Source organism: Labrus mixtus, chromosome 17 (genome assembly GCF_963584025.1).
Source record: "Labrus mixtus chromosome 17, fLabMix1.1, whole genome shotgun sequence".
Classification (NCBI taxonomy): Eukaryota; Metazoa; Chordata; class Actinopteri; order Labriformes; family Labridae; genus Labrus; species Labrus mixtus.
In genome coordinates, this window is record NC_083628.1 from 23,228,621 (window position 1) to 23,255,083 (window position 26,463).

The 26,463-nt window shown below is 39.6% G+C and overlaps 1 protein-coding gene across 1 annotated transcript in view; it reads left to right on the forward strand.

Annotated features, from left to right (window-relative positions):
• The window catches only part of igsf9a (immunoglobulin superfamily, member 9a), a 61,627-nt gene that overhangs the window by 19,566 nt on the left and 15,598 nt on the right, over positions 1 to 26,463 (forward strand). Inside the window, exons 4-11 of the mRNA XM_061062017.1 lie at positions 4,272 to 4,418; positions 7,454 to 7,602; positions 9,026 to 9,140; positions 12,818 to 12,959; positions 21,416 to 21,561; positions 23,178 to 23,320; positions 24,718 to 24,858; positions 25,315 to 25,431. Of these exons, the coding sequence (XP_060918000.1) occupies positions 4,272 to 4,418; positions 7,454 to 7,602; positions 9,026 to 9,140; positions 12,818 to 12,959; positions 21,416 to 21,561; positions 23,178 to 23,320; positions 24,718 to 24,858; positions 25,315 to 25,431 (1,100 nt within the window). The remainder of the gene's footprint in view (positions 1 to 4,271; positions 4,419 to 7,453; positions 7,603 to 9,025; positions 9,141 to 12,817; positions 12,960 to 21,415; positions 21,562 to 23,177; positions 23,321 to 24,717; positions 24,859 to 25,314; positions 25,432 to 26,463) is intronic.

The following is a 26,463-nucleotide window of genomic DNA, read 5'->3' on the forward strand; positions in this document are numbered from 1 at the left end:
CATGAACTTTGCTCACATCATCTCGAACCTAAACATTTCATGATGACTTGATTTTGTCTGAAAAGGATGATTTCACTGTACCTTTTGTACAAAGTTTATTAGCTTAATCTACTTTTTAAACTTGTGTGTTACATGAAACAGACACGATAAATAAACACAAATTCAACGAACTTAACCAAAAAAAAAATATAAGGCTTTCCAAGGGACTTCAAAATATGGATGATGCCTTTCATTTCTGCTGAGATTATGAAAACAGCTGCTTGGTTAATTGTGTTTAGAATTAATTTTCAAAGAATTTCACTTCAATCTTAATCCGTCTTAATATGAATTCAGACAAAACTATCTAATTAGTATTTCAGAGTGCTGAACGTCGATTCTTTTTTATTTCTTCTGACAAAGCTGCAATTTAAAATAAAGATCATCATTACCACAACATTTAATAATCTGTTCTACTGAAGAACCAAGGTCTGCACACTTTTCAACTCACACTAAACCTTTTCATCTGTAAAGTCTTCTATTTCATTACAGCGCTGGAGGGAGGGTTTTGTGTTTCTGTGTCACCTGAGAGCTTTCGGGGGGGGGGGGGGGGGCGGGGGGGGGGGGGGGGGGGGGGGGGCGGGGGGGGGGCTTCGGTTGGAAACAGTTGGGCGAATAAATGCTTTGTGTGTGTGTGTGTGTGTGTGTGTGTGTGTGTGTGTGTGTGTGTGTGTGTGTGTGTGTGTGTGTGTGTGTGTGTGTGTGGATGAATCTAACTGATAGGGGTTATTGTTTGGCCTGAAGAAGTCAAAAAGCTGCTCTCTGGTTGATTTAATTCAGCAGATCCAGTGAGCTGACAGCAGAAGAGCAGGGCAGGGAGCATGAGGAGGAGGTGGTGGTGGGGGGGTGTTGGTGGGTGTCGGTGTGGGGTATTGATATGTTGTCAGTATAGTTATCAGTCACTGCTGTAGGACTCTTAATAGGTTACCTAATTATTTGGAAGCAAAGGGGAGTTTATTTTTGTCTTACAGAATTAGAACTGCTGTTATTGATCTTGAGGAACATAAATAGCTTCTTAAGCTAAGGGATGCTAAGTTAGTTTCTGAGCATCTCTACAGTCTGTAATGCTACACTTGTGTCGTTGGTCAAAGTCGGTGGCCTGGAGGCTGAAATCAAATCAAAATAAGGGGGCGTGTCATGACACCTTTCACCCATTCACACTACAAAGATGCTACAGTGATAAGGCTGCAATAAATAAGCCTGTTTAGATATCACTTACAACTATTAGGTTTGGTTGCTACTCCAAATCTGTTCCAAGTTATTTTAAGAATAGTTTTTTAACCTCATTGTTCAGGAAAGGAAGGGCTTAGCCCTGCTGCCACATTTATACCAGCCATCTCTGCTGATGATATGGTCAAAGGTTTTTAGACACTGAGGTAATGTAAGGTAACTTTATTTCTACTCATTGGTAGATTTTGTTTAGAGTGAGCGAGTCGGCCTCCTTTTATGTACAAACCACAGCACAGTACAAGACAAGAGGAAGTGACCACAGGGCTCAGTACTAAGAGAAAAAGTAAAAACAAGACAAACAAACCCGTCAGTAAGAATAAGACAAATGAACACAATATATATATATATATATATATATATATATATATATAATAGAATAATAGAATATAATCTTTACCATATGTAATAGTTATACATTTCCAAACTATTATTAATATGCTGCTTTAACAGCCTCCACTCTGCTGTTTTCAGTTTTTCCTCCAGATTTGTAAAGCTTGCTGAAGGAGTTGAATCTTAATAGAGCATTAGGAAGGTCTGACACTGATGTCAGCTGATAAGGTCTGGTCTTCAAATTAGTACATGTAGTTACCACTGTGGTGTCAGTGTTGTACACACAGGGGTCAGGGATCAAGTTGTAGGACAATAAAAGGTAGCTAAATGCTAATGTACAGTTAGACTTCAGAATCAGAAATAATTTCTTAAACTCTGGGGGGTCATTTGGGGAAATCAGGCAAGTTGACAACCATTAATAGGCAAAATAAGGTAAGAATATAACAATAAACAGTTCAGTGATATATCGATCGATGACTTTTGGACGTGCAACAGTCATTCATATTTGGTTCACATAACAAAATAATCCAGCAAAACTTCACTATGTTATATTCAGGAAACAGATGAAGGTTTGGGTTCCAATGAGTCCAAACTTTGTACACAACTTTAATAACCTGTCTATTAATTACAATACCCAAAAGAAGGCTACATATACTTTTTCTTTAACACAGAACTCAAACCCTGCTCTCCTACGTTAAGGTACCTAGTATGTTCAGCCCTTGACTGCTTACCCAAGAGGAGATTTTCACTCCTCATTTCGTTTAGGGCCACTAATGGAGTTAGAACGGGCTGGCATGAAACAGCTAATGGTGTTCTACAAACAGTCGATGTATCTTTCATTCTTGCTCATAGCCTGAACTGAGGTAGTGTTATTTTCTCAATTTTTTTAAAATATCTGTTATTGAAGTGATCAACGGTATTGAAAACTGCAGAAGCTTTAGAAATACTTCAGATCTTCAGTCAAATTTTCAGAAGCAGCCACAAGCGACAGAGAGACAGAATGGTCTGAACTGCAGAAATCTGTTGGCCGAAACACTAGCAACATATTTGTGCTAGTTAGACAGGATTCCAGGAATATGCACACAATTTTTGGGAGTTAAGAACAAGACATTTCCCCATATGGGAATGCTTAGGACTCGTATTTTTGTTGCTGTAGTATTAAAACATTTTAGTTTTTTCTCTAGAATCTTAGTTTAAAAATGTGGCATTGTGAAAACCATTGAGCAAACAAATCAAACAAGCTTTGTACAAAAAGACCAGCTATTTAGTTATACGTTCATTGTTGCTGTGGGATATATTCTGCAACACACCTGGAAATCAATAACTGCAAAGAAAAGCACCGTGGATGAATTCACTTTCCCATTCTTTTAGTTTCACAATGAACTCAAACTGTCCACAAAATAGCTGTTTTTTTTTCATGTTTCCTTTGGTTTACAGAAGTGAGCTTGGAGTGAAAGAAGAAAAGGGAAATGTTGTTGCTTTATTTAAGTCACCAATTCAATCTTAACGTACTTAATTTAACTACATCCTTCATTTGTTTGCACAACGTACAGCAGCTACTCTTCTTGTTCTGAAGGCGTGCACACTTGTTTCACTCCCCCTGTCTGTTTCTTTCTCTCTCTCCTTCCCTGCTTTCCCTCTCAGGTGGCCTTACAGTCAATTTACCTCACATTCAAATCCTTTGCAGTCATACATTTTTCAGATGGAAGGAGTGGTACCATTAGGTCTCGCTCTCACTTCACCTCCACCTTTCCCTTCCCATTTTATCTGACAACTCCCAGTCACGGTCGCACAAACCTCCCTTCCCTCCGCACAGCCTTTTTCCTCTGAGGTGCTATAGTGACCTATATCTCACACAGAGCCAATAAACATGAGAGGGAAAAAAAAACCCGCCAGGGGTCAAAGTTTAGGATTTTGAAATGCTCTAATCTCCTGAGTGTATTCATCTGTGTGTTTTGCTCTGCATTACCCCTCCCTGCCCGGCTTTTCCCCCTGTGGATTTAGTCACCTTTGGCAGCTTGGAAAAGTAAATAAGGTGTGTTATCGCTGCCAACATACCTTACTCCAACTTCCTGGATCTTTTGACTGTCCCACCCTGCCACAGTGATGAGAAATCAGAGCTTCTGTTAATAATTACCACCCCTTCACAGTCGTCATAGTACCACTGATGCTTCCTGGCTGCAGTAGGAGTTCTGTTTAGATGTTTTTAAGCCTGAAATGCTGCAGAGAGACGCCAGTGCATCTTACATAATGCTGCCATTGACAGTTTCTCGTCAGCCACACTGTTGCAGGCCGTTAGGTCGCTGGACAATTGTCTGTCTGACAAACTGTGAGAAGTATATGGACATGATGAGATGTGGGCTGCAGCCTGGAAAAGATAAAGGGGATGATGTGGCAAGCTGCGCTCCGGCTCGAGGGAGCCGTCACCTGGCAACCAGGAGATCACATTACAAAGTTTGCGTGTCAGCGGTTGTTTGTGTGTGTGTGTTTGTGCATGTGTTTGTGTGAGGCTGAGGACAATGTTGTTTTCCAGCACAACAAAGCTCCACTCTCCAGCAGCTTCACACAGGTCACACCGAGGAGATGTCAAATAAAATCAGCATCATTTAAAGTTGGCCATCCCATGCCCCTCACCCCTGCAGCTTCACCTGTCTAACCTCAATCTGTTTCTGCAGGGCGCGTGTCTCTCCGGAGAATCACCACCCTGAGGCTGGAGGGCCTGCAGCTGGACGACCAGGGCCTGTACGAGTGTCGAATCCTCTTACTGGATGAACCCACAGATGAGCTGCAGAACGGCACCTGGACTATGCTTTCTGTAACCGGTGAGATTTACAGACGAGTGTGAGTGAGTGTGTGTGTGTGTGTGTGTGTTTTGGCTTCCTGCCTGTAAAGCTTAAATCTGAAAGTAGATTACGTTGAGCTTCATAAGGCAAAATCTGTGCTCCAAATGTAAACAAAGAAGTTGTTTGGACAATAAACAACCTTCGGTCTGGAGATAGTGGGGAAAGCTCCATCTGGGTGTGCCAATCAAAGAGACAAGAAGTTCAAACAAAAAGAAAACTTTAACACTGCGTTAGGTGAAAAATCCACAACAAACATGCACTCACACTCAACACTCACATTGATGCATCACATACATCATGTGTTTAGAACCGGGTGTTAAACCTTATTACTTTTAGCTTCAGACTAAAATGTGACAAACATGATAAACCAGTCAGGACAGATGGAGGGAAATGTCTGCTCTATCGTGGTGAGATGGATCACACTTGATCTGTGTACCATCCAGATGCAGGTATCAGCTGGTGGGGTTTAACAACAATCAGTGTGACAACAATCAGCAGCTTCATGTTAGTAACATTACAGTACTACACTACTGTAGTCTGTTGCTGTAAACTTAGCTGAACTTACAGAGCGCTGTGTTCGCTCCAAAAACTGAAGAATCAGTTCCTTAATGCATGTGCACCGTTTGTTGTTTGTCTTGTGCGCTGCAAGTACACAAACACACACACACACAAATACTGTTTTTTAAATGATGCAGTTTTTCATATTACAGTCAGCTATACTGACATTTTTCAAAACATGCCCACTCTGTTTGACTAAAGGAACATAATCTGAAATGATACTGATGTGTATAAAAAGGCTGAAACCTCTTTGACACATATTTATGGAGAGATGTCTCAGCCTCGTGCCTCTGGGTGGGTGTTTCCCAAGGTGGTGTTGACTGACGTCTGAGGGCCGCTGTTGCTCGGAGACTCACTGTCAGCTGCTCAGCTGCAGCCCACAAAGTGATTGAAGACATCTGTTCCCTTTCAACATTTAACATTTGGGAGGACTAACATTCATATTTCAACAGAAAGCTTCCACTTATCTCTTGGAACAGAGTTAACCTAGTTAGCTTACATTAGCACAGATTCACAGCATACTTTTCTCAATCATGTCATTTCAACCTTTTTTTGAGCCAAAAAAATTACAATTTAAAAGAATGCATATACGACGTTGTGTTCTTTACATTCTCATTCTTAAATGTTTGTCATTTATTCTGAGCAGATTTGCACTTTGGTGACAGGAGATGACCTGTAAAAATCTGAATTATCACGATGCTTAACACATTATTAACTCAGTTCCTTATAGTTTTGCCCTTACTTGCAAAGAAGGTTTCAGCAAAATGGCAGGAGGTCTTTTTTCCCCCCGCTTTATAAGTCCAGCTTTCTGAGGAGGAGATTTGTTCTGTTGATCTGTTTCAGTTTGTCACCTTCTCTAAAGCAATATCATGCCTGCATCTGTCCGTAACTTGGCTCAATATTGCAAATATATGTGCATATTCTATTTTTCAGTTTTATAGTTTTATCGAGCGGTTTAGTCCAAGGCTTATTTTAGACCGCAGGGGATTTGAGATTTGCTTCTCAAATCAGATCTGCAGTGATCAGATCATCCAAGGAGAAGATCCTTCCAGAACAGAAAGCCTAACGCACCTCAGTCACTCTGGATTTAAAATTTTGGTTGTTTTTTGACCGTCTAACAAGCAAACAAAATCTAACCAAATCTTCTACACATCATATAATTATTGATTCTATAACACAGTGCTTATATTTTTTTATTTCTTGACAGGAGGTTTAAGTTTAAAGCCCCTTTAAACTTTCAAAAAACAGTTTGAAAAGAAAACTTGTTCACAAACTTATTTTTTAAAGACTCCTTTCTAAAAAAAAAAAAAAAACGTTGTCAGGTAATTTAAATAACTTTTGACTTTCTTGACGCAGATTTTCGGTAAGAATCCCCTCTTACTTTAGCTAGCATCATTATTATTGATACGTCTAAATATGAAATATGCATCATTATTTTCTGGTTGCTTTGAAGTACATGTGTATGTGGGGAAAACCTTTGCTATGACTGCACACAAACATAAAGAATCTCAGATCAAAGGCGAGCGGAGACAGTTTCACCACAGAGTTGGTCTGTGCGAGCGTCAGGTTAGAGATGGGAATTATAATAGATTATGTCTGTGTGCTAAAGGCCTTAGATGTTACTTCACTGACATGCCCTGCAGCTGCAGGCTTTAAATCCTATTGTTTTCATTCTGACTCAACTTTTGAGATTGTCATTGGCCTTTACAGGCTTAAAAATGTAACAAAGGAGCGTTCAAAGACCACTGATGTCAGAAGTTACTTTCTGCATGTTACAACATCTATTATTAGGCAAAGGGGACTTTGGCAGGAGATAATTATAGAGCATATTTTCAGAGGATTTGAGCTTGATTTAAGGGATACTTAGACATCTCACCCCATGACTCTGATAGGAATAGAAGCTTTCTTAATCTTGCAAAAGAAAAAATACCAAAGCTGTGTGAAAAAGTGGTGAAATGTTGAAGTGTCAGGTGGTTTTGTTGATATTGGGGTGTGTGCGCAGATGATAAAAGAGAAACTGTCGGACTCTGATGAGATCTGAGCCCTAATGTGGCAGGGAAACGTGTAGGCACATCTAAAGGGAAGCATCAGCAACAGTTTCACTTTGGTGCCTGAAATAATAATGTAACTGGATGTCAGTAAACTGCACACAGGCTGCTGCTGTTTAACAAACAAGGCCGAGCTGCTGTCATGCTGTGTATGATAGATAAAAAAAGAGATGAGAGAGACAAAAGATTTATTGTCTGCTAGTCCAGCTCTTCTCTTTGTAGTTTTTTTTCTGTATTGCTTCTGCCTCGAACAGCCTGTGATTGATGTTTTGAGTGTGTCTAAGAAACAACTCATCTGTTAAACATGTATTTAATAGAAGCGTTGTGTGTTTTTTTTTTTAACAATTGTTTGTTTCCTCATATTATGATGATGTCAAGTTAAATGTTCCCCTCATTTTTGTGCCATAGCTCCACCCACTTTCACTGAAGCCCCACCTCCTGTGGTGGAGGCTCTGGTTGGAAATCACCTCTCTCTTGCCTGTGCAGCTAAAGGAAACCCCACACCAAATATAACCTGGATGAAAGATGGTAATGTGATTGAAAGAATCAATGATCAGGTATGTTTACACAGTGTTTGATGCATTAATATTCACTCAGATAACTAGGCCTGTCTCATACATATCTATCAATATACTGTATGAGAATCCCATGAGAAGTTTCACTTTACAGTAGTATCAATCTATCAGTCTCTGTACAGCATCTAGTCATCGCTGTGCTGAAGTGGTACACCTGCCAACTGATAACACAATAAAAACACTTCATTACAATTAAAAGGCCGGCAATGATCATCTAATAGAAAAGTCAGAAAGAAAGTGTACTCGCATATCAAAAGGTATGATACTTTTCAGCAGAAAAACTGACTCTGGGACTTATGTTGATATTTGATTTCTATTTCTGAAGTATTAGTGAATGATTTCACTGTAGCCCGGGGCAAAGTTTAGACCTGACCTGAACTCTTTAACACGTTTGAAGCCTTTAAATTGAATTACTGGACTGTATGTGATGAAACCTTTCAATGCCTGTGCTATAGGTGTCGTTTTTTAAATTTTTTATACCAAATCAGGATTTATGGGTTTATAACAAGTGGCTGGCAAATGGCTGATTTGACTGACAGGTTGGGAGGATTAAGGTCCGCCTTAATTCCAACTCTAAGAAAAAGGAAAAAAAAGGGGAGGAGTCAGCCGGCTGTCTTGCGATGTAAACAAAGTGAAGATAGGACTCTGAAAACTCTGAAAACATCACAGACAGTGGGACTCGGGTGTTACACCCATTGTAGACAGTCATGACTAACAGAGTTATTTTCAGAGGAGATACTTGATTTATATTATATTTAAGTGTGAAAAATCACATATAAAGCCTTTAAGCCAAAATAACTAATAAAAACAAAACTAACTTTTGTCAGCATTTAACCAATTTAAAGTAGCCAAACATGCGATCTACTGTTACATCAGCTTGAGCCTTGCTGCATTAATGCAGACATAGGGTCAACTGGTCAGGATTTGAAGAATGTTAACAGCATCACTAAGCCCTCATCTTCATCATCTCAGAAAACAATCAACCCTTTACTTCAATGTAAAAGATAAAGTACTCAAAACTCAAACAGAGGCTAAGTACTTAAAAATCTTTATGTACCAACTAGTTTCTAAGCCAATTGATATAGTAAGGCTGTGGCTTAGTGGAAGATTTCGTCCTCAATTGGCTTGCCTGGGTTTCAATCCCAACATGTAGAAACGTCCTCGAGCAAGACACTGAACTCCAAATTGGTCGTGATGGTGTAGGCATTGTGTATGTGTGACTGGGACAAGTTAGAACTGATCTGCACTTTACAGACTTCACATGGTCAGAAGTGAGAGAAGGACTTCATAAGCACATGTTTTTATCCACCTACCATCTTATCAACCACACATACACTGTCTGTTGTATGTATGTATATGTACCATTGCAACCATCAATCTCTCATTTTATCCATCACATCACCAGGATGGTGGAGCCTTATCTCTGCGTGCACTGAGCATGCAGTCAGCAGGACAGTACGCCTGCCACGCCTCCAACTCGGAGGGAAATGTGACCCGCGTGACCAGAGTGAAGATCAAAGGTTAGTTGTTGCCTGGCAGCCTGTTTCTTGGTCTCCACTGTCTGTTTGCCTTTCTGCCTGTCTGTGTGCCTGTCTGTCTGCCTGCCAGTTTCTTCACTCTCTGTGATGTGTGTTAGCCTGACTGGCTGGGAGCCACCACAGTTTCTATATCCGTTTCCCTCTCTTGCATCATATGACAGAATCTCGAACTGAATTTAACTCCTATTTTGTCCCTGTGAAGGTAATGTTGATATCATTATATGTGACAGGATTTCATCCATGGTTTGGGGCATTGCTTTATTGTGATAAAACCTGGTGTTTAGTTCAATTTAAAGGCTGCATATCAGAAACATGACAGTTTTCTGAAATCTAAAGGCTGCTGTGGCTGACTGAGACGAGGTTCATTTCTCTATTTGGTCTCCAAATATGCACCAATTACCATATTTATTTGTGAGAATGTTCCTTCCTCAGTGAAAAAATTTAAATTTGTCAAGACAATTTCTCTGGAGGTATGTGGTCTGATTTAATTTTTTAAGTTTTTCAAGGTCCTAATTCATCCTCAACAGACTAATATGTTTTCAGGTCACAGTTTTTCAAGTCCAGTATAAGAACTAATGTATTTTTTATATGTAAATGTGCTACTTTGCATCACTGGATTACACCGATACATCTCTGCATAATACATCACGGAATTGATTTCAGATTATTTTTTTTTTTTGTCCTGGACTCCTACTCCAACTCCTACTGCTGAGTTTCTCCAGAGAACCAGGACTCGTCTTGAACATGGCGCATGGGGAAATACATGGGGGAACACGGCGTGATGTCTCCTTATGGTTTCACTTGATTTTTTTAAACCTTGCATTTGCAGCGGTCACATTTTGAATAAACATCCTCATCAGCCAAATGCTGTTTAGTGGAAGTCACATTATCTGAGCTTTGGCTGGGTTTCCCTGCAGCGTTGCCACATGGATGGATTAGGGCAGACTAATGGCTGATCTGGATGGAGTCAGTGCAAAAGACTTAAATAACCTCTAAACTGTCACCCATGCATATATCCCTGAAGCATTAAAGGTTATAAAGTGATCACGAAGGACTGCTGTAAAGATCATGTGCTTATTTATACATGAGACATGTGTCACATGAAGCCTGCATTATTAGCTCTTTGCAAATAGCACACGTGTTGGAGGGCGGCGCACAAAGACATAAATGTGACATTGTTTTACCGTGCTGGAGCTGCGTGGGATTCGTTTCCAAGGAAATTAACCCTGCTGTACTTGACAACACAGTTCGGTAGGATAGCATAATCAAACAAATCAAAGTAGTGTCATTCCTGGATTCTTGATTCTTACCTCAGTAATGCATTAAATTCTCTTTGAGTTGTATTACACTCAGGCGAACAAATCCCACAAACACAACATCTCAAAGACAGATGTTTTCGTATGTTCAGGAAGAATTCTACATCCATTTGATCTCAAGAGATGAAGCCTCTTGTTATTGTGCTTCAAACAGAACCGTGTATACCGTCCATCTTTAGGCTCTCAGATATCAGACAACAGGCCTGTCAAATATTTAGAAATACATTTCATGTAGTGTTGGGGAAAGCTGCGTCATGTCTGAAACTTGGATTGATTTTACTGATGTGAGTGTTTGAATACACAATGAGATGTTCAGGAGGATTTACATTGTCATTAGAAAGGTTTGTAGTTTACATATTGGACACTTGCTCTGCTTCAAGTTTGACTATTGATCTTTTTTTTCATAGTACCTCAGTTCAAAAGTTTTTGAGTGTAAATTCCGCTCATCTTTATTGATTTTCAACGACATATTACCTCTATAAGCCACTCTAATGCACCTGGCTCCATTCAGTACAGCTTATACTTTGTTTTATGTTAAACTTTTTACCTCTTCCTTTCACTTTCATCCTGAACTCTCGTCTGTTTGGGGAATATTTTGTGAAACGGAAACTTAAAATTCCCACAGTATGAAGTTAACTTTTAAGTTACATATTTGTCTAGCTGTTTTAATAGCAAGTAAACCATTAAGGCAGATCTAAACCACAGCTGGACCATACATGACAATCTCTTTTAGATGCACACTTCAGCTTTATTTTATTGTTGAGTAGTATGTTATACTGTACATCCTCTTTACTGTTTAGCAGTTTAAAATTCTGCTGAGTAATAGCTGATGTCGTTTCAGTGGAAGGTTAGGGTTACTTTGTTGAACTTAAAGGAAGAATGTGCAACTTTTTAATCCAGTAGATGTCGCCCTTGAGCACCAGCATTAAACCTAAACAAACTGCTGTTTGGCCACACCTCCGTTCTCCTCCAACGACACACCACCAACCCCTCCCCCTCTCTACTCGCATTTGCACAAAAGGACTTAAGAAATAGAACACGCAATATTAAGCAGCATTCAGTGTAAGCGACGGACAAAATTGTCCTTTGCTCGAGCTGCAATCACCTGTGGCCTGCATTGTTGTGTTAGCAGGCTAATGTTAGCAGACTTAACTCGTGGCTTCATATTGAACATAAATAGACACAGAATGACGGCAATCTAAATACATTTATGTGACATCCAAATAAGCAGAGAGTATGTTGTTCTTCTTTTCTCTAGTCCTTGACTCAAACAGCTTTGTGGCCATCCCGTCAATGTAAACACGATGTAAACACGGCCCGACAACAGTACCGATGACTCTGGCTTGTCATTGTAGACAGTCATGACTCAGAAAGACATTTACAAAAGATAAACTGTGTAAAATACCGTACATTCTTCCTTTAAATATAGACTCATTGTTGGCATGATTTTAGAAAAACACTTATTTCAGTAACTTTGCGTTTATAATCTAAGCCGTATTTTCCATAGATTCTTCACACTTCCTCCTTCTGTTCTTAAGGCTAACAGCTTGTTAGATTCTCACTGTGATAGGGGAAAGCAAAGTGAGCACTGAAGCTGTGAAGCCTTTGAGCAGATTGTTGAAAGTGTTGTTTGTATAACTTATGTTTATTCCGTTCGGTGCAGAAGATACGCGACTTTGTTCAGTGTTACTGTTTCAGAGTCCTTTTGAGAAATGTTGCTTTATGAAAAAACACACACATATTTTGCTGTATTCAATTAAGTACAGTGACTAATTTTTAAGTTTTCAGTTTTCTCTCCATCTACACCGTATGACAACCACGTGAAGTTGTTGCAATTTTAGCACCAGCGCCATATTTTATCCAACTTTGTCCCCTGGAAGAACTACAGGCTGTTTAGGCTCAGGTCTCTTCTCTCTGCCTTCTTTGCTACAAGACTTAACTACAAAAAGCACAAATAGCACCCCATATTAGCAGGGTGATGATGTTCTGCAGAATCATTTAGCACTACAAGAACTTAAGATGCGTGTTCATAATGTCCAGTACAGCAAAGTGTAGGGGACATTATCTTTTGAAAGAAGTGAGGCACACTCTTGGATGATTGTGTACTTTTGGCAAAAGCCTTCTGAGTCAATGACAGCCATTTGCAGGTAAAATGATGTGCAGTGTTCTTCAGTATTTTATGCTTTGTGAACTCCATCTGTTTAAACTTTATACTCTGACCTCAGACATGATGGAGTTCTGATGGACATTTGTTTGCTATTTTCTGTAATCCTGCAAATATACATAATTTCAGCCCTTTCTTGTGAAAGTAAGTGATGTCTTTTGTAACCTTCCTTCCAACAGGTCCACCTGTCATCATCGTCCCTCCCAAAAGCACCTCTGTCAATATGTCCCAGAATGCACTTCTACGTTGCCAGGCGGTGGCTGATCCCCCCAATATGACTTACATATGGCAGAAAGGTGGAGAAAACGTCTACCACATAGAGTAAGTGCACCTGTTATCTTTGTCCCCAAGCATTTGATTTAAAACCTCTGATGTTGTATGCAATGGGTTTGAGCAGGGGATGAGGTTTGTTTTGTGTCATTCAATATTTGTTAAAATGAAAATAATCATTTTAATTAATAATTGTTCAAAGAAATGACAACAAAAGATGCATCACAGACGTGGAACAGTAACTAAAAAGATTTCTCTCTTTGATATAGAAAACCACTTCCTTCTAAAATTTTAAGGTCACATAAATCAACATTTAAAAATATACTGTGTCCACAGTTGCAGACTTCTGCTTCTTTATCCACAGAAACAAAAAGTCTGACTCCCACGGGGTCTTAGTTCTGGCCCAAGGAGCTGCAGTACACAGTCGAGCCCCAGGGCACAAGACAAATCCAGCCACAATATCTCTTAAAAGCCTGTCTGACTTACAGTACACTTGTGTCTGACTTACAGTACACTCATGTGTCTGACTTTCAGACTTTTATGAACAAAACGTGTTATCAATAGGTGCGTAGCTGACATGATTGACAGGTGAGCCCGGTGTAGCGGGACTGAAAGTTAGGCTGAGACCGATTTTCCAACATGGCGGCTGCTGCCAATGAGCCTCCAGAGCCCCCTGCTGTAACAGATGCCTGACGTCACTCAGACTTCATCCATTAATATTTACAGTCTATGGTATATACACATACGCGTGACTCGACTTTTCAGGTTATTTGAACTGCTAAACGATGGATTGTCCTGCAACTAAACAGCTTTCCTACATAAATTATTCAATAAAATTAACGTCATATAAGTGATTTTATAATATATCATACATATCTAATCTAGTAACAGGCCCCAAAGGTAAGATTATTGTTACTAAAATGTTCCTCTGCAGTGGAAACCTGCCTCTTATCAACAGAAACTAAAATCTGCCTCCTTTCTGGTCAAAGTAACTGCAGGACATGACAGTCATTCCTGGGGGAACAAGGAAAATTCAGCAGCGACATTTCTTAAAAACCCTGCCTGACACATACTCTTGTGCCTTTGCACCGAGTGTTGAGATTTAATCTGAAGCTGACAAAGGTTTAGTGATATTCTAAAGAAAGGTGCAATCACAGTTTTCTTCACAGCCTGGGCATTGACCGCTCTCGTACATTTTACAGTGAAATAAGTCAAAAAGGATTTATCTTACGTGTCAGTATTTCTCTACAGCACACTCATAATCTCACCCAGTAGGTGTGGAAAAACTACTGTAGCTGAAACTCCTCACATGAATGCTGCATTCTGTATGGATGCCTGCCTTTTCTTTTTAGCTGTGTGATTACTTTCTTATTTTAACATAATAGTAACTCATAGCTAGAAGATGAAAAGTCTTAAAGTCCTTGTCAAATTAAAAATACATTTTTCCTGTTTAAATCCACCATTCCTGTGTTAAACATCAAAATATCTGTATTTTCTCTTCCTGTAAAATGTTTCAATCATCTGATGAGTCATCCTGCACTCAGGGGTGTTAACTAATTTTTATACTAATTAATAGACTTTGTCGAAGCAAACGATCCAATCAGGTTCATTCTAATGGTATGTCCCGCCTTCGATCTAGTTTTTGGTTCTTAACCATTTCAGTAGAAATTTGATACGCTCAAAGTTCTCTTTCATAAAGACTTAAATGCTACAGAAGGAAAACGCTACATGTTAGGTGGGGGTTGTTTCTATAGTAGATGAACAATGATGAAACTGTGAAACAGACTATGGATCATCTTAGATTTATTCAGCCATGGTCAGACAACATAGAAACACAACACATATGGCTGACAAAGTGCAGACCATCGCTGACCCATGCTGACCAAGATCTCACAATCGCTGGCAATCATTGACAAAGTCTTCATCTTCACAGTGTTGATTATATTCTGCTAGAAGGTACAGCCCACAAATTCCCGGCTGCTTTGTTTCATTTCTAAAAGGCTAGAAAGAAAACATCACCTTGACTCTTAAATATCAGACATATACATTTCTTCAGTCTCAGAGTCACATTTCCTTCTCTGCTCACAACAGACACTTCAATCCAAACATAACTCTGCTGCTATGAGGTCTCTTACACATATGTATCACAGCAAAACAAACCTAAACTAAGAATTACTCTGAGATGGTTGACACAATTTAAAGATATATCCACAAAATTATCAAGATGAACGAAGCCATGAAAATACGTACTATCACTACACAAGATGTTTTTTCTAATTTCTCATTCTCAACTACCTTTTGTAAAACTCTTTGCAAGGTCAAGATTTTGAGAAACTCCATTTTAAAAAAAGGTGTTCATGTGTAGAAAGGTGTTTTTGGGTTTGTAGCATCACGCTGTCTGCCAGTTTCTCCTCCGTTTGACATCATTGTGCAGCGCAGTCACATTTGTTTACATGAGATTAGTGCGATAGTGGACTCAACCAAGCTAGTGCTGGTGTTAGCGTTGCTAACTAGACTGTTTACATGCTCAACACATGCATACACATTCACTCTCCCATTATGTTGATGAGCAGAGGTGCATGAGTTGACAACTTTGTAAATGAAATGGTCATTTTCACATATCAAGGACATGGTTTTTGACTTGCTCATGACAGCCATAAAAGTGTGTTTTGCGTTTTCATTTGAACAAAGATGTGTTTGAGAATTTGGCACGTGTTCACGGGATTACAGATGGAAAAACTACACAAGGTCCAGTTTAAAAAAAGCCTCTTAAAACAAATTCAGTGAGAGGACAGGCAAATTCCAACATTAAGAAAACAGTTAAGAATTAAAAAATCTTATAGAAACAAGACTAGAAGGGAGACAGAAGAATATGTTGTGAACATGAATAAACAACAATCTGGCAGCAGGGAAACAAAGGAGTTTATGAAGTGGTTTGACTAATGACATAATCAGGGGCAGGTGTGTAATGAGAACAGGTGCTGATAATCAAGAGACCAGTACACACAGGCTGGAATGAAAGGAGATTTTAGACTTCATAATAAACAGAAAAAGTCATGTGCATGGATAAAAGAAAGCTTTTTAAAGGCCAGTTTTATCCAAGATCCATGTAATGGAACTCAAAACCAAAAGAAATAGATTTTCAGTAATACAGCTTTTCAGTGTTATAAAATGGGGCTTTATTCCTCTAGCTCTTCTAGGTCATAGAAGGGGTATGTTTCTGCTTTAGCAGGTTTTTTGTAAGCAATCGAACACACAAACTGCATTGTAAGCACCCTACATGCAAAGAAGTGTCACCAGGCAGAATATCCATTCTTACAACATAATCTTAAACTGAGGCTGTAACCTACCACATTTCAGAGGCTATAAAAATCACAACATCATGTTTTCAGGTAACTTAACCTGAAACTGAAGTAATGTTAACTTCATCCGTGTTCAGTCCATGGTTGTTAATTTCTGCTCACAAACATCCTCAACAAAATAACAATTTCAGTGAGCTGATTAACACCAGCAGGAAAATCCAGACAAGTCATACAAATTAAGTGATATAAGCGAGGCCAAACAAATGCACTCAGCCAAATGAGCAGTTATGTCAACAATTAAGCTGCAGAGAAAAGAGAGGGGGATGTGTTTATCACTCACATTATTTGAAGAGGAATTTTCATTCATGGTGGTGAAATCACATCATTATTAGTCTTACGGAGTGGCTGAACTTCAGCAGCAGTTTAGTATTCTAGTGATTTCCATCATTAAAAGTCAGTCTGTTTCCTTTTCTTTGTCGCTTTTCTTTGCGGTAGTTTTTTAGTTAGCCTGTCGTCAAATTTAATGTTGACTAGCTACTGTAGTGTTAATTTAGTGAAGTTATTATTTTACTATAAATCCAAAATGTCTATAGCTGCCTGAGGGCTAACAGTTCATTCCAGCTATGTTGATACCATGCTATGATTTGATTGGTGTGAAGCCATAGGACAACTGGCTTCCCTTGGCAGAGTCCTGACTAATTACCGTTTAGCTTGGCATGACCATGGCCTAATCTGATATAGGTTAATTCTTGATTATTTTTTTCACCAAGGGATGCCAACAATTCAGCCCCACCTTAGTTCCATCACACATGTACCACATAACATGTCGAGGGTAACAGTTTCACTTGTTAAATATGAATGGGGAAGATCAGAGATGGCAGCCAGCGACAGCATAACAATTTAAACAAAACCACTGCCCCTGCCGCCCAGCCCACACAGACCATTTGAAGATTCAGGGCCCCTTTTGGTTTCTAACATTTGTATCTAGCTATTCGTTTGAGTTGAAACCATTAACTTATTGCATAACACATGCTATGAATCTTGGGATACGTTGGGGCACCAAGATTGCATTGGATGCATCCTTTATAGCCTGGGAAAAGTAGGACTGCTTTTGTTGTATTTGTCGGATGCTTTTGACAAAGCTTTCAACATGGGACAGCTTTTGGACACACCGCTTTGAGGCAACTGGTCTTCAAATGGGCTGTCCTAAAGGAAGCAGCCTCTGACTTTAGATGTATCTCAGTGATGTCACCAATTGGTTTCTGAAGAGAGGTCATGGAGCGCAAAGATAGAAGTTGTCTTTTGGAAATGCTATTTTCAACTAGCTTACATTCAGTCTAGAAACAGGCAAAGAGATGAAGCTGATATGGGCCTTAAGTTTCCAGGCAAACAGCAACATGGCGCCCGACTGACTCAACTCAACCATGACCTGACTCATGCTAATTTATGCAAAGCTCTTATTTTAATGTAATCAAAACAGATGAGCAATAAAAATAAAACTTGCCCCTGTACAGTTTTTAAACACTAGAGAATTGAGCTATCGGCTGTTTATGCACGAGGCAGTATACATGTTAATCACTGCTGTAGAAATAAGCAGTGACTATGGGACCTAATGGAAATTCCTTGGCCTTTTCAGCCTCAAGTGGACACCCAAGGAACTGCAGTTTTTTTTTTGCAGTGTTGCGACTTAGGTTCAATCAGTGTATAATGTTTGATTACAGGTGAATACTTGGTTAAATAAATTAAATAAAGTGCATCTCGCCACTTCCTCTAGATCTATGGAACACGCTTAAATTAAATTCTCCTTGAAACACTATTTTAAAATGCCCTTTTTTTACATTTGAAAGAGTTTGCTTGCAGTCCTTTGTGGTGTGTTTGTTGAAGTGCCCCTACATTTCTTTGGGGGATATTGCTTAGAATGGGTGAACAGTGGAGTAGCATGAAAGCAGTGAGTGTAATGTATTGATGTAGGGTCGTCATACATGATGTCATGGACACTAGGTCAGGTTTCCTTGCTCATCTAACATCACAGGAGTTCACATGATTTTTTCTGTGTGAGACATTCATTCATGCTGTGCTATAGTGATATTTTGGGTGTGCCTAAATCTGATTACTGGGACCAACTCCTTATACAATCCCTTCCTACCTACTTTTGTTCAACTCCACATGGTACCTTTTCCAATGGTACGTTACCTAAGCCCACAGAGGATAATCATCTACCTGTGATCTTCTGTAGAGCTTTGTAGCCACTTTTAGAACATTGTTTTAGTTTTAAGGCACATTAACTCAGCGTCAGTTCTCTCATGCAGCTATTTCCTGTTCTGCTCTATCAGCTCTACACAAAACAGCACTGAAGATGACAACTAGCCGCTGAAGAACATTTGTGACGGGGGAGCCTGGATATTATTTCTCAGGATAAAAGGGGAGACAAAAATTAGAGATTTGGTAGAAGAAGAAGGCGTATTGCAGTCACATTCATCAGGTAGACAGACACTTCTCTGACTGAATATTAATGTTTTCTGTGTCTACTCGATTGTGTGAGGCAACAGATTAGGGAGAATCATTTTACAATGACGACGATGCAAAAAAATCCATCCATAAATTAAGTAGAGAAAGAAAGGACTTCACAGTTCATAAGAAAAAAAATGAAATAGGTCTGCAACTGTGAAGCACAGAGAGAGAGAGCTTTTCTGTTGGAGAGATTTAACAATAGCAGTGTTCAGTGGCAGGGAGGAGATCAGAGCGAGCAGGGAATGGTTCATGATTTCTAGCATTTCATCCATCAGACTATTGAACACTCTTCAAAAGCTGTGGCAGGGATAGGGTCAGTTGAGCAGGTGGAGGGCTTCATTAGCATTACTTCTCCTGAGCATCACTCTGTCACACATATCATCGGTCATTAGAGTTACATACTCAACCTGATTTTGATGAGGGGAAAAAAGTTTCAGAGAGGCTTTTTGGAGGTGATGTGTAATGCTGTTAACAGCTGAGTAGACCACATAAGGATTATCCTGATGATCCGCTCCTCATTTCAGTGGAATAAGCTCTTTTGTAATTGCTTTGTTAAAAATAGCGAGGTGCTCTTTGAAAATGTTAAAATGACTTTTAGTTAAGGTTTTCCTCATTTGCTCTAAAGGTATCTATAATTACATGGTGGTATTTTGAAGAAATGCACCTGGAACACAGAACATTACATAATAAAGCAAATGATCGTGGGACAAGAGAGAAAGTTGAAGGGTATAGATTATTATTACAGAAATATCAAACAGCACGCACATCCAAAAACTTAGAGGTTGAGTTTCTGTATGTTTGATTCATCTGTGATCTTCGCTGTTCTTTGACATGGTTTTATCTCCACAGGTTTTTGAGAGGTTTTTTTTAATAGTCTTCTATTGTTCTCTGGGGCATTTACTGTAAGGTTGGTTCATCAGGTATTCAACTAAATGCCTGAATAGCTCTACAGAGCTGTGGAGAGTCATGATAACTAAGTATTTACTGATTACACTGCACTCCATGGGCCTGATTCACAAAAAGGATTGCGCTGTTTTTGAGCCCTCTAAACCTGAGAAAATGAGAGAAAAGGTAGCGTGTCAGCCACTAAGCAGGCACAAAGGTGAAATGCACGCAATCTGCACAGCCAAGCAGACGGCGTCCTGGGTGTCTCATTTGCTTGTATGTAAGTAAGGGAATATTCTAAAATTAGGCGCAAAATTGCCCCCTTCCCATGCAAACGGTCCTCGTTGCAGATACTATCTAATTCCCAAAGACCAGCGCTAATTGCCACAGGCTTGGTGCTTTTTAACGCCATTGAGACTGTGTGTTAAATAAAATCTCACTCTCTTTCTGTCTCTCTCCACTCACTCATTTAAAAGCAAAAGGAGGGCAAAATGCATTCAGCTGGTGCTAACTGTGGCACAGTTTTTATAAGAGATGTCACATGCAAACTATTCAGTGATCAGGAAAACAATCCTACTTCTGTATGACCAAAATGATGTGTTTAAGTCAACATTACTATTATCACTATTATTACCAGGGGTTCAATCAGTCCGGGCCTGTCAGCGACTGGACACTTCATCCACATCAGTGGAGCCATGCAAGTTTTTTTTGAGTAGCTCTTCCTCCTCCATTCTGAGAAGAAGCTTTGTTCTAAACAGTGAAACTCGTGTTACATTTTCTAAGTCTGGCATCGAAATAAACCCTGAAAAAGTTTCCCCCTCCCCCTCCTAGCTCATCATCTTTATGTGGACAAAACAGCTCTGACAGCTTGAGAGCCCTGTCAGCATGAGAGCTCATTTCTACACAGAGCGGAGGTGCAGACGGCTTTTCCCCACATTCAGACTCAAAACAAGAGCAAACTGCACGGAACGGCACAACTTCTTGGACGTGTGAATATCATAAGTGCTATATGCTTAGTGATTTAGACGTAGAGGTGGAGCAGATAGAGGGGGCAAATGATGCACGATAGTTTGGATCTACCAGCGGCTGCAATCCATTCTTAGTTATTCAGGCCCTGTGTGTAGTTTTTTGTAGATTTTATGTTTTTTTATTTAATATATTTTATTCCTTGACAGTAGCAGTGCTGCTGTATAGTAGCCTATCACTTCTCTACTTTTATGTTCATTGTTCTTGAAGCTAAACACAGAGTCAGATTCCTTGCTTGTGTACATTTAAATGGCGACAGCATTTCTGATTCTTTGAGTTTTTGTTTCTGATAGTGACTCCTCTTCAGTCAGTTTAGTGTTAATTCAATCAACATAAAAATCAAAGTATTTTTGTGTTTCACACTGTGTTTCAATGCAAAGAGAATAAAAGAGAAGTTTGAAGGAATATTCAGTGTTACAGATGATGAGTCATCTCACTTTTATGGTCATTTGACTAAATATATGACTGTGTGTGTCTTCAGTACGTGGAGCAGCTTGAATATGTAACCTGTTTGTAAGAAGCTTTGCTCAGCCTTCAGTTTTTCTGTTAATGTAAGTGTGTATAAACGAGTGGGCTCCACTCTTCCTCCTCTTAACTGAAATGAAATCATATTTCCTTAACCTCCATCTGCACACACAGTGGTGAATAACTTTAAAAAAAAAAAAAAAAAAAAGCCCTCCTACACTGTCGAAGCTCTGAGAGGGTGTTTGACTCGACTCAAATTCAAGAGCTCAGTTGCCTCTCGTTGTTATTCTCAAGAATGTTCTTGTGTTTATTCTCAAGGTCTCTGAAGTCACGAGTAAAGATCATGATCGATGGAACTCTACTCATCTCCGGTCTCATCCCCGTGGATTCTGGAAACTACACCTGCATGCCTACCAACGGCCTGCTGACCCCGCCCACCGCCTCTGCCATCCTCACAGTGATGCGTAGGTTTCACTGTATAGTTCGTATAGTTTCTGTGTGTTTGGTCTGTACATCTAAATACATATTTCCAACTACATGGGTGGTGGTTTGCATGCATCAAAGTGTTCATTTGTTGTTGCTAGGGATTTACAAATTGAACTTGTTCTTTCTAAACTAAAGATATGTTGAGCAACATTAGGCTTCTTTAAGGTGTTACACACTCAATAATACATGACAAGTTAACCAACAACAGGTAAGTGTCCCTCCTCTGATGTTTGTGTGTGTGTGTGTGTTTGTGTGTGGCACCTGTAACCACACCCATCAGTGATGTCATTGAGTGCTGACTCACTTACATCACTGCTGCCACTAGAGGTCAGTAATGACCAGATTCATAGTGACGATGTGAAGATGCTCTTTAACCTGACATGACATGAGAGTCATTATAAGGAAATCAAATAGAGAAACAAAGACTACCTTTATAGCGTTACAAAAAGGAGTCAAGACTTTTCTATGCTTCCTTCAAAGAAGATGAGTGAAAATATTTTGGGCTTTTTGATAAACCTTAACATTATGAATATAAAATTAGTGAAGAGAAAGAGTGGCCAGCCATTTTAAATGCAGTCTGTATCCTTTCTGAGGTTGTGATGGTTGTCTGCATTAGTAGAACTTTTCAGGTAAAACAAAAAAAAAAAAAAACAGGGCTAAACTCAAAAATACTTTAGTTTTCTCTTTTTTTTTTTCAACAAACATTTTGAATAAGCCCACTTCAGGAGATTTTAAACATTGTTTTGCCATTGCCGGACATTTGTTTACTACAAATTTTGTGGTTTGTGCTGCCTAATGATGTTCCTGACCATATACATTGGGCGGCTGTGACTCAGTTGGTAGAGTCGGTCGTCTCTCAACCAGAAGGGCGGGGGTTAGATTCCCAGCTCCTGCAGCAACATGTCTGATGTGTCCTTGAGCAAGACAATTAACCCTAGGTTGCAATCAGAGTGTGAATGAGTAGGAGTGGCCTGCAGTGTGAAAGCGCTTTGAGTAGTCAGTAGACTAGAAAATATCTATACAAGGACTTGACATAATTTATTTTAAATGAGAAAACACTCTGTCAATTTATCATAGCTGGAAATATTCGCCTGCTTCTCTGTTACTTTTGATGTTTTAGTCATTGTTAACTTACAATTAGTATAATCAACGTTATTATTTGCCACAGGTTTAAATATATATTTATTTATTTTGGAGGTGGTATTATCATTGGTTCTTGATTTTTTAGAAATTCATATTCTGTGATGCTTCGCATGTAAATGTCCAGGGATTGGATCATTCTAAGTTAGAGATGACCTTCTCCTTGAACATATTGCTGCTGCTTAGAGACGAGTAAAACCCATCTCACACACTCAGTGAGCTGTAAATACAAAGAGCTGTCCAAATAAAGTCTGAGTCATGGACTTTATGTAGAGAGTTATGGGCACAGAAAAATGATTATAACTTAACACGATCTCCACAAAATGCATCATAAATGATAAATCATGGAAAGGGTTCTATGCACTGGTACATGTGGCATCCCCTGGTAATGAAACAGTAAGTTTCATCTTAATTATACAAAAATAAACAACTTGATTTGCCTCCCTCTGCATAGACCCCGCCCAGGCCCTTCAAATGCCCCAGAAGACCTACCTGCCCACTGGTATGGATGGTGTGGTCACCTGTGCAGCAGCAGCTCAGCCTCCACTGCTGCGTGTTGATTGGACCAAAGATGGAGAGCCACTTGACCTGTCATTGGTAAGACAAATATCATTAAGGTCAAGATCATTCAGTTGACATAATCCTGCTCTAGCTTTCCTGTGTACCAGACCTCATGTGTCTGTCTTTGTGAATACTTTATTAATTGATTTCTGATACAGCACACATCACAGGGGAGCAGCGACAGAATCCATTGACTTTCTATCAGCAGAGAAGTGTCACACACGCTGCTCACTACAAGCATCTATGAAGCGACAGTCTCCAGGCAGCCATCATGCAAAACACTGTCCTATCAATCAGCCTACAGTAGTCCCCACAGCAGTCCACACAGCAGAGCAACGGTTTCCATGCTATTACAATGTGAAAACTTGACAGGACATTGAATCATTGTTCCAGGCTTTTAACAAAGGACATCTGCTTTGTCCACTGATGGAAACCTGCTACCACTTTTTCCACTGCACTGTCATTCAATCACATTCATCGTAATGGACAGGGATGATGTGTTCCATCTTAAAAGCGTTGGAGCAATCCCCAAGGATCTCCTGACTGCCCCTTGCTCTTTTACATTTTCTTTTTCTTTTAAACTAAGAGCTCACAAAAGATCCAGCCCTTCCTCCTCCTGACCCCGTCACAAGCAGAGTCCACCCCTCCCCCCTCCACACTTTGGTGATGGACATGTCGCCTGATGAGAGACACTGAAGGAAATGTGATTCATTCCTGTAGTGTGAGAGTATAGTGTTGTCGGAGTCAGGCTGTTATTCTGCCAATTATTTTAAATTTACTCTGGATGTGACGAGCTCTTATACCCACTGTGATACTGTCTCTCAGCCTCATTCGGGGGAGGATAATAGCAATTTTGACTTCATTAAAACTGAGTGGAAACCTTTTGATGAATCATAACGCAGCACAAGACTTCCACTTTGGCTTAATGAATAGAAAAAAAGACTTGAAAAAGCACCTGCTTTATGGAATTTGAAAACCTTTTTTCTCTTAATGTGTTTGGCTTTAACCCTCCCTCCCATAACAAAATCATGAAGGGAATTTCCCAAATAGTGTTTTTTTTAAATTAGAGGGAAAAAGATAAATCCTCTTACGATTAGATATCATCATGCAAAAGCTGCGACAACATTAATAAATAATAAGCAATTCTCAAGAAGTATGGAAATAATCTGCCCAGTGGGGATTTCAGTACTTAACCACTGCAGGACTGTTGCAGGCAGATACCAAAAAATATTTCTGAAATCCCTCAAACCCAGCTGAGGAACTCATGTGTGGCTTTGCAATAGTTTCAAATATTTTTGCCTTTTAGCTCCCTAAGCTCTCTGCACACTTCTTACCTTTATATTTTTAAGCAAATAATGACATGTATCATTCACGAGCGCACATGCTACTTATTTTTCTTTTATATCCATCAGAGTTGTGTGTTTTTTTCTCAGTATCCAGGATGGACCTTGACACCAGAGGGCTCTTTGTTCATGGCAACAGTAAATGATGATTCAGCAGGCGTGTACACATGTACTCCATACAACAGCTACGGCAGCATGGGATCCTCTGGGCCAACAAGTGTCATTTTACAGGTCAGTGTGGGCTCATTTAGAGGGAAAAAGTAAGTAATTCTAAAACTTAATATACAAATGAGTACATTATTTGCGCCATAAAGTGCAAAGTGCCGGTCCATCAGGACCTGGAAGCCAAGAAACTGGTACACAATCTGCCCTAGTTCTGTTTAACTATCTTTCCTCCCACTGTGTATGTGTTTTAATTACCCAAAACGATATCTGTCACAGCAAATTAAAAACTTACCATAAACGTCATTTTAATGACCTTTTCACAGCGACGTGTGGCCCTCTGGCGTTAATGGAAGTCAACTCAGATGCACTACAATGGCTCCGCTGTTAGGGAGTTAATTGTGTGGCTAATCCTTTTGTTATTAAGATAATCTTGTCCAAAGCGGCAGTAATCCAGTCTTAAAATCCATTGTCGGCAATTCTGCAATCTCCTTGATTCAGCTATGTTGCTTTGGCAATTTGCAGGACCCCCCATCTTTCAGCGTCACTCCGGAGAAGCAGTACCAGCAGGAAGCTGGGAGGACTCTGCTCATCCCTTGTCAGGGAAACGATGACCCGACGATAAAAGTGACCTGGAGCAAGGTAAATAACCCTGCAAAGCATAGAAGTGAGCCCTTATGATGCATTAATGATGAGCTTTCATCTTTTTCTTTGTTTCTGTATACCTCAGCTTGGGCCTGTAGTGTTTTCTATGCAAAACACAAACTGCACCTTTCAGCATGCACAGGCGAAAAGTCAAGCAGAAATATGCTCATAACACAGTGCAGTCCTGAGCCCATCTCACACATGAACACTTGACATTTTCTAGACAATATCAGCACATTTAGGTCATGACATTTTGCAAAACTGCCTTTCATACTTGTCCCGCACAGTGGGAGACTGTTTGTGTCATTGATTCATTTGGGTGAGGGGTTTGCCTGTTTGCTGTTTTTAGTGTAATATCACTATACATGTATAAAGACACACAAAGACATCAGTAGATAACAATACACTAACAACTGAGGAGGGTAGAAAAGAGGTTGAAGCAGAGAAACTCTGCTCAACATGAACTTTATCATCCCTCCCGTCTCCTTGAGGTGAATGTTCCAGGTTATTACAACCTGCTAAATTCAAAAATCACTCACCTTGTCTGCCAGAAAGCTTTTCCTATGATTTCTCTTGACACAAAAAGTCTGCATAAAGTCAAGTTGAACACATTCCGATGTGTTTGGCATACATGAAACCCTCCAGGACAATGCTGGAACAATTTAAGGGGTTGAGTCCATGTTCAAATGGGGCTCTGCTCTATCTGAACATGACACCTTTTCTGATGTTTTCTCCTCATGCCTCTTTAGTAATATATTATCCATTTTAGTGGTAATGTGTTAGAAATGAATCAGAAAATCAATAGTGTGCTCTAGTATTAAAGTTCTTACTAAAGGAAACACTGAGGGACAGAATGTATTGGTAAAATATTTTCTAATACTGTTTTCAAACATTTGATTTTTCTTCAGAGAATTTTTGTGTGTGAACAAAATCCCCGCACTTGGGGATTGAAATGTGTCAAGTCAAATCAGACTCCAGATGATGAGCTAACCTTACAAGTTATGCAAAACTGCACTTGACCTTTAAATA